The sequence below is a fragment of the Microcaecilia unicolor genome, chromosome 2, assembly GCF_901765095.1.
Source record: "Microcaecilia unicolor chromosome 2, aMicUni1.1, whole genome shotgun sequence".
Classification (NCBI taxonomy): domain Eukaryota; kingdom Metazoa; phylum Chordata; class Amphibia; order Gymnophiona; family Siphonopidae; genus Microcaecilia; species Microcaecilia unicolor.
This window is the reverse complement of record NC_044032.1, coordinates 478,010,189-478,019,026: the sequence shown is the minus strand read 5'-3', so window position 1 is coordinate 478,019,026 and position 8,838 is coordinate 478,010,189. Positions and strand designations below refer to the sequence as shown.

The 8,838-nt window shown below is 42.4% G+C and overlaps 1 protein-coding gene across 5 annotated transcripts in view; it reads right to left on the bottom strand.

The window, feature by feature from the left end:
* Window positions 1-3,849: 3,849 nt before the first annotated feature.
* Window positions 3,850-8,838, bottom strand: part of IMMT (inner membrane mitochondrial protein) — a 156,664-nt gene continuing 151,675 nt past the window's right edge. For all 5 annotated transcript variants that reach the window (XM_030191054.1, XM_030191056.1, XM_030191057.1 and 2 more), the window contains one exon: window positions 3,850-4,824. In XM_030191054.1, coding sequence (XP_030046914.1) covers window positions 4,208-4,824 — 617 coding nt within the window. In that variant the 3' untranslated portion in view covers window positions 3,850-4,207. The remainder of the gene's footprint in view (window positions 4,825-8,838) is intronic.

Sequence of the window (8,838 nt, the reverse complement as noted above, 5' to 3'; positions counted from 1 at the left end):
TTGATGATATGGAAGGTAAAATTATGTATCATACCTGATAATTTTCTTTCCATTAATCATAGCTGATCAATCCATAGCCCCTCCCAGATATCTGTACTGTTTATATTCTGGTTGAATTTTAGGTTCAAGTTTAGCCTTCAGTTACTTCAGGAGGACTTCGTGTTCAAGTTCTTCTTTCACTTGGATTCTTCAAGAGTTGAGACGAGTTTGTGTTACAGTGAGCTGCTGCATTCCTCTCCCCTCCGTTTTACGGGGCTGGATTGAGATTTAAATTCTGCCGGCACTCCCTCCAGCTTCGTGCGGCTGTAGGGCAGCTTTGTACCCCTCCCGCTTCGGCGGTGTTAGGGTCAGTCAGCTCCTCCCGCAGTTGCAGGATAAGCCAGATTCCCCCGCATCGGCGGGTGTGGTGTCCCTCCCCCGCTCTGCGGGGATGAGCTGGACGGATTCCCCTCCCCCACTTGTGTGGGGATGAGCTGGGTTAATTCCCCTCCCCCGTTTCGGCGGTGGTGAGCTGGGCAGAGTGTCCCTTCGTGGGTGTAATTCTCTAAGTGCTGAGTCCTGCGGATGGAGCTTTGATATCGACATACTGAGGAGTTTCCGGCAGCACATGACCACATATAGGGAGGCAAAAGTTTGCTCTCTATCTCCACCTGCTGGTAGATGGACACAACCCACCAGTCTATGGATTGATCAGCTATGATTAATGGAAAGAAAATTATCAGGTATGATACATAATTTTACCTTTTGTCTCTCGGGCTCCTTGTGAACTTGGGCACATCACTTCATCCTTCATTGCTTCTCATACAAACTTAGACTGTGAACCCCTCAGGGCTCCAGAATACTTCCTGCAGGTTTCCCGAACTTGTCCTGGAACCACTAATACTAGCATTCTAAAGTTTCAGGATACTTATACAGCAACATTTTAAACAGGTCGTAAAAGCAGGATCAGACACACGCAGGTCAGTGCATCTCAAGTTTCATCAGGATTTTAGAACAGATGTAGAGTCTGTTGTAAATTACAAGAGAAAAGGACATATATGTGCCAGGTACATGCAGCATAAACATTCATTTTAGAAAAATAAACGCATATAAGATCGTCATGTTCAAAGCCAGCATATACCCAGTTGTTATACAATGGCAGCATAACTGGGTATGTGCTGGCACATAAGTTATCTTTGTAATTTTTAAAAACTTAATCAGAATGCTTTCACAGTGCCTGGCTTCCCTTAACACTTTGGCATTGGGGGTGGGGGAAGTGGCAGAAAAACTACTAGAAGATTGAGGAGGCAACTTCCCCCTAATCCCACCAGTGGAGTGCTAATCAAGATGTTTATGAAATCCTAAACATGCTTAGCAGTAGGTATAATTACTTACAACAATCTTTTTAAGACACAGACATTTAGCCCCCTTCTGAAATGGGGAAAAGACATTTATGAACTTGCCACATTTGTCCCTGCCCAGACCATGCGTCCTTACTATTTGTACGCGCTTGAGTTAGATATGTGCACAACTTGGATTTGTAAATTGAGAACTTAAGACATTTATGCAAGATAAGCTTAAGTGATGGTTAATGCAGGCACCAAACATGAACAATGCTTGTAAAATGAAGGCCATAATGAACAATAATAGAACCAGGGGACACAAGATGAAATTAGAATACAGTAGGTTTAAAACAAATCAGAGAAAGTTTTTCTTTACTCAGCGCGTAGTTAAGACTCTGGAACTTATTGCCAGAGAAGGTAGTGACGGCAGCAGGCCTTGCTGAGTTTAAAGAGGGTCTGGACAGATTCCTGAAGGAAAAGTCCATTGATCATTATTAAATTTGGGGGTTTTGCCAGGTTCTTGGGGTCTGGATTGGCCGCTGTCAGAGACAGAGTGCTGGGCTTGATGGACCTTTGGTCTTTTCCCAGCGTGGCAGTGCTTACGTACTTATGCATGATGAATACAAACATCTTACATAAGTACATAAGTAGTGCCACTCTGGGAAAAGACCAAGGGTCCATCGAGCTCAGCATCCTGTCCACGACAGCGGCCAGGCCAAGGGCACCTGGCAAGCTTCCCAAACGTACAAACATTCTATACATGTTATTCCTGGAATTGTGGATTTTTCCCAAGTCCATTTAGTAGTGGTTTATGGACTTGTCCTTTAGGAAACCATCCAACCCCTTTTTAAACTCTGCCAAGCCAACCACCTTCACCATGTTCTCCGGCAACGAATTCCAGAGTTTAATTATGTGTTGGATGAAGAAGTTTTCTCCAATTTGTTTTAAATTTACCACACTATAGTTTCATTGCATGCCCCCTAGTCCTACTATTTTTGGAAAGCGTGAACAGACACTTCATATCCACCTGTTCCACTCCACTCATTATTTTATATACCTCTATCACCCTGATGGCGAACCTATGACACGTGTGTCAGCACTGACACGTGTAGCCATTTTCAATGACACGCAGCGGCGCCGCAGTGTGGTCTGTCCTCCCTCCTCGCTCCCGGAAACTAACCTTAAAGCCTCCTTTCACGTCACAGCAAGCAGCAGCAGGGCAGGCCACTCCTTCCTTCCGTGTCCTGACCTCGCCTGACGTAATGTCCGCGAGGGCGGAGCACAGAAGGAAGGAGGAGAGGTCTGCCCTGCTGCTGCTTGCTGCAATGTGAAAGGAAGCTTTAAGGTTAGTTCCGGGCCCGGTGGAGGGGGGGCCCGGCGACCTCGGGTGGGGGGGGGGCCCCGGGGGCGGTCCTAGTAGCAGTGATTTTTCTTGAAGTGACACACCACCCGAGTTATGCTCGGTTTTTTGGTGAATTTTGACACACCAAGCTCAAAAGGTTGCCCATCACTGCTCTATCATGTCTCCCCTCAGCTGTCTCTTCTCCAAGCTGAAAAGCCCTAGCCTCCTTAGTCTGTCTTCATAGAGAAGTCGTCCCATCCCCGCTATCATTTTAGTCACCCTTTGCTGCAACTTTTCCAATTCTACTATATCTTTCTTGAGATGCGGCGACCAGAAGTACGCAGTGCTCTCTCATATTCACTGTTGATATCCTGAAAATCCCAGTGGCTATGGAGTCCCCAGGACTGGTTTGGGAAACCCTGACCTACTGTACCTGAATGTATTTATACTTTTGAGGTGTTTGACTATATCTCCTTTGTCTCCTTCTACCCTCAGTCAGGCTGTCAAACTTAGCATAACTATTATTCATGAGATATATCTTACACTGGATCTTCAATGTACACAAATATGCAAATTCATTGTAGATATCCTGAAAACCAGACCAGTTAGGATTTGGCTCCAGGACAGGGGCTGGGAAATATTGCTGTAGAATATACACATTTAGATCTCACACGACTTCAGGTGAAAACCTTGCCTCATTTTGGTCCCATGTATCTGGACCACCTTCATTCTGCCTATACCCTTCCAAAACTGGACAACACTCCCAAGCGAATTTCACCAATGACCTTTGCAATTGCATAATCATCTTTTTTTTCTATTACCTGTAGTCAACTCAAGAAATGAAAAGCATGACCTAGGAACTGACTGCAGATCCTCTGAATGGCAGTGTGTAGAACATCCCCTGAACCACTGTTTCTGTGTGTTCAGTAGAATCAAAAGGTTGTTTTTATATCCCAATCAATATTAGTTGTAGTTACCTTATTTCCTGCAGCCAGGGCTTCAAATACCTGTTTCCTGAGGTCAAAATTTCCACAGATACAAATCTGGGAAACTTCACTTTTTTGACAGATTAAAATAAAACCTAAAATGTTTACAGTAAAAACACACAACCACCCCTATTTTAGGGGTCAGATATGAAATCCTGTTTGTGATATTTATTTAGTAGCAAGTATGCAGATAAGCAGCTCTTTTTAAATGTCTTGTTTTATTCCATGTGAACCAGGAGGCAAGTAATTTGATGATGTTAGGTTACAAACATTTTGGTTAGAGCTTAAAATCCCATCAGTAAAAACTGAAAACATTAAATTATTATACAGATTGCAAGCATAAGCATTTGCTGACGTTAACTTTTGTACACAATATAATGCAGTTTAGAGAGGTTTAGTACAGTGAAAGAAAATTGGCAAAAGAGGGTTTGGTTAAATAACTCCTTTTTAATTCAATTCAAGATCTTTGTTCATAAAACAGTGACCAGAATTTTTCTTATTTTTTCAGTTTCCCATCAACACCGGAATTATACATATAAAATTCCAGTCTCAATTCTTTACTCAGATCGCTGCACCTGAGTGGTCCCAAGCCCCACTGCACTGGCATAAGCTGAAAGGATCTCTACTACTTGCTTGGTTTCTAGGGTTAGTCTGGCTTCATTCAACCAGTCAGTTGCCACTCTTCTTGACTCCCCTTTCAACTGGTTGACAAACTTAGCTGCCAGCTCCAAATCTCCATGTTCAATGCAGTATGAGGCATAGGAGAGTAGTTTGAATGTGTTCATGTCCTCAGCATTGAGCTCAGCTGGGGGTTTGAGCTGCCTAGGTTCAAATGTCAGCACAGATTGTATGTAAGACAGCAAATACTGGTACAAGCTATTCCTGGTTTCATCTATCAAAGCCACCTTGCGTGCCTGTTTGTGAACGGTAGAGAAGCGAGCTCTCAATGCCTCTTCACTATAAACACCACGCATCAGAGACTCCTGGGGCAAGGCTTTGGTTAAGGCTAGAGTAAATTCATTCTCAGCACAGCCAGCCTTAATAGCCTCAACTGCACTCTCCAGGGGTTCTGTAGGGCTATCCCCTGATGCAGTCTTCATTGTGAACTTTAGAGCCTCAATTGAAAGCCACAATCTATGAGCCTTTCTGGCCTCTTCTTCTGCAGCTGCCTGACCTATAAATCAAAATCAGACAAATAACTATTAGATGCCTACATATTGTCCTGTATGACTGCAATTCAATTCAGGCTTCTATACCACTAATATCCCATATTTAGGGTTTAGTAAGGTTTACTTCAGCAGTGGGTCAAAGGTTGGTTCAAATTTTTATTGGAGGAGGCATGTCTGGGGGGCACAAAGTAAGCATTCCTGGTATAATATATTAATTACTTGGAACAGATGGTTTTGAATGTCCACTATCACTCTGAGCTGGCTTTCAGAAGAAAATATTGTACAGACCCACAAATAAAAAGCAAGACAAATTGGGTTACAAGATATACTCCATTCAGAAATCAAGACAGTCAACTATACATTTATGGATTTGGAAAAACAATAAATAAAAATAAAAAAATTGTGATTTCTTTCTTTGTAAATGTATGAACCACTTTCCATAATTTCTGGTGATCTTCCCACTAGCAATCAATTTTTAATTAGGACCTACATAAAAGAAAATGCTGAGAATCCATTGACCTAGAGAACTTGGCACATTATTAATATAAATGAAACAAAGCACAATTTTTACACCAATGACTTCACAGATGTTTCCTTTTTCTGACCCAGCTGCTTCTTTCAATGCCTTTGGTCTTCAACTTACTTGTATCCCGACACTACTTCGGCTACAATGTCATGGTACTTCATTTGCACTTACCTAGCACATCATCTCCTGACATCTAGTCTTAAGTCAGAAGCCACATAGAGTAGTGTGTCCATCTAGAACCTTGTGCAACTCAAATCTGGCTACTAAATGTTCCCATTTGTGAGTTGGCTAAGCTTTCACCCACTCTACCAACTCCCAGCTCAAAATAGTGTCTTGTAGAATCTTCAGCAGCTGTTAAGCCAGTCTCAAGAACTGATTTTAGATCTCCAGCATGGAAGGGTGAATCGCTGGATATGAACCATGAGCCCTAAAAACAATGCTAAGGATTTCTGCCATTTTTGCATACATCTACTGGAGTTAGAGGATTATTTATTTATTCATGACATTTATACCCCACACTAGCCTGAAATAGACTCAAGTTCAATGTGGCTTACAAACAAAAAAGTGAATATAACATAACATACAGAATATAACACAAATTTCAGTAAGTTCAAGAGGCAATACATACATGTGCAGTAAGTAACCAGGGATTTTGACTATCTCAAGGACAAATAATTAAGAGTGGATAGGTGAGAGCATAATTAGGCAGGACCAGATGGGAAATGAGATTAAGAAAAGGGTGTGGGTAAAATTCAAATAAGAGTTCTTTGTATTCAGAAAGGCCAGACTGAAAGAAATGTGTTTTTAGAAGACTTCTAAAAGTTAGGTAAACATCTGTAAACTTGATTGATTTAGGAAGAGAATTCCAAATTTTGGTTATTCATATATGATGGGGCTTTGGTGGGAATTTGGTGAACGAAAACGCATAATTTGAAAGACATTCTCTCTCTTATTAGTAACCAATGTAGCTCATATAAAAGAGGAGTGGGTTACTGATGTAGCCATGGCTCTGACATTATGAACTATGACATGACCCTGAACAGTCAGCCCAGCCTGGGCATAAGCAAAGGAAATGCAATCTGCTAGCCAACTGGAAAATGTGTGCGTTTGCCGATGGCTACCTCCATCCTGTCTGGATCAAAAGAACAAAAAGCCGGGTGGAGTGTCTATGGGCTTTAGACCGCTCCTGACAGAAGGCTAAGGCTTGCTTGTAGTATCAGGTATGCAGTGAACTTTCGCAAGGATGGGTATGAGGTATCAAGAAGAATGATGGCAGAACAAGTGACTGGTTAAGATGGATGTCTGACACTACCTTATAAAGGAACTTATGGGTGTGTGTGAAGAACTACTCTATTGTGATGAAACTTTTGTGTAATGTACATCAGCAACTAGAGCCTGAAGCTCAGTGACTGTGAGCTGATCGCCACCAACTCAAATCAGTTCTTGTATACTGCTAATATCCGCTTTCCAGGGTTCATTACATTTTACATTCTTTATGAAACAAAGTAGAAACTATTAGAAAGCATACATGTAGTAAACAAACATTTTAGGATAGACCAGAAGCAGTAACTACAATAATGAATGCATGAAACAGGAGAACAATTTTAGGACAAACTAGTGCATAATCTGAAGACAGAGGTTGTAATGGATTGTTGTAAAGCGGTTTTTGGGAAGAGAAAGATGTTTAGCCTCTTCCTGAAGCTAAGGTATTTATCTGTTCTGATGGGAATAGGTAAGAGTTCCATGATGAGACTCCTAGTACCAGGAATAGAGAGTTAAAGATCTTCTTATATTGGATTGCCTTTTGGAACAGTGTGACTAGCTTCATTTGTTCTTGCAGTCTGTTAGACTGGGCTACACATAGTGATGTGGCTCTTGTTAACAGTTCAGATGTGAAGTCCTGTAGGATATGAAAGGTTAAGCAGGCGGCTTTAAACTTGATTCTTTCTGGAATGGGAAGCCAGTGGAGTTTGATAAGAGTGTGAAATGCTAATATATCTGTTCAACTTGAATATTAGTCTAGCAGCTATGTTCTGTATGATCTGTAGTTTTTTTCATATATTTACACTTAATACCAGTGTCGTAGGATTAACATTTGAACTAACAAAACAAAGGCTTTTTGATCAAAGAGTGATCTGACTAGTCGTAGTTTTCTCATTTTGAATAAAGATTTCCTCCATATCTGGTTAATATGCGAGGAGACAGTGAGTAACGAGTCAAGACCCCTAATACTCTAGTTTCTGAATCAACTGCAAAGATTTGACCATTAGCTAATGAAATTGAGGGAGGGACAACTCCTCCATGATGTTGGAACCACAGTATAATGGATTTCTGCTAGTTCAATTTCAGCTTATTGATTAGGGCCCAGGTCAAAAACACAACTGTCGAAATCAGATACTTCAGATGACAGGAGTCAAGTGGTTCAAAAGGAGTTTTCATAAGCTGGGTGAGAACGATGTTGAAATCCCATGACACAGGAGGAGGTCTGACTGGGGGGCTTTGTCAAAAGCAGACCTCTCATGAATTGAACAACCAGAGGCTGCAAAGAGATGGGCTTACCTCCTACAGGAAGATAAGCACTGATTGCATTGAGCTGCATCCTTACAGACTTGTTCTTCAAACCAGACTCAGAGAGGTATAGGAGGAATTCAAACAGTTTTTGTGTAGGGCAAGTAAGAGGGTCTAGGGTCTTGCCCTTACACCAGACAGCAAACCTCCTCCATTTAAAAGAACAACTCTTAGTGGAATCTTTTTTGGAAGTGAGCAAGACTCAAGGTCTGAAATTCTACGTTCTCCACATCCAGGCTGTGAGGGCCAGGGACAGAGGCTGGGGTTCAGAAGAGACTCCTCGTTCTGGGTGATAAGGTCAGAAAACAATTCAGTGTCCACATTTCTTCAGAGGACAACTCCAGAAGAAGCCGGAATCAGATCAGTCTTGACCAGGATGGAGCGATTAGGATTATAGCTCCCCGATCTTGCTTGAGCATGAGAAAAATCTTCTCTGAGAGGTATGGGAGGATATACATACAGAAGACTCTCCCTCCCCCTAGTGAAGGAGAAAGGCATCTAATGCTAGTCTGAAGTGCAATCTGAGCCTGGAACAGAACTTAAGGATTTTGTTGTTGAGATGAGTGGCAGAAAGACCCACCAAGAGGGTGCCTGCCCCATGCTTGGAAGATCTTGCAGGCTATGCCCATGCTGAGAGACCACTCGTGAGGTTGCATCACCCTGCTCAGTCTGACTGCCAGGCTGTTCTTCTTGCCAGCCAGGTACGTGGCCCACAGAACCATCCCATGAAGGATGGCCCACTGCCACATCCCTACTGCTTCCCGACACAAGGGGTAGGGTCCCATACCCCTGCTTGTTCACACAGTATATTCCAACCTGGCTGTCGGTTTGAATGAGAACAATCAAATGGTCCTTAGCTCCAGGAGGCTGATGTGGAGATCTGTCTCCTGAGTAGACCATGTCCCTTGGGTATGAAGCCCATCCA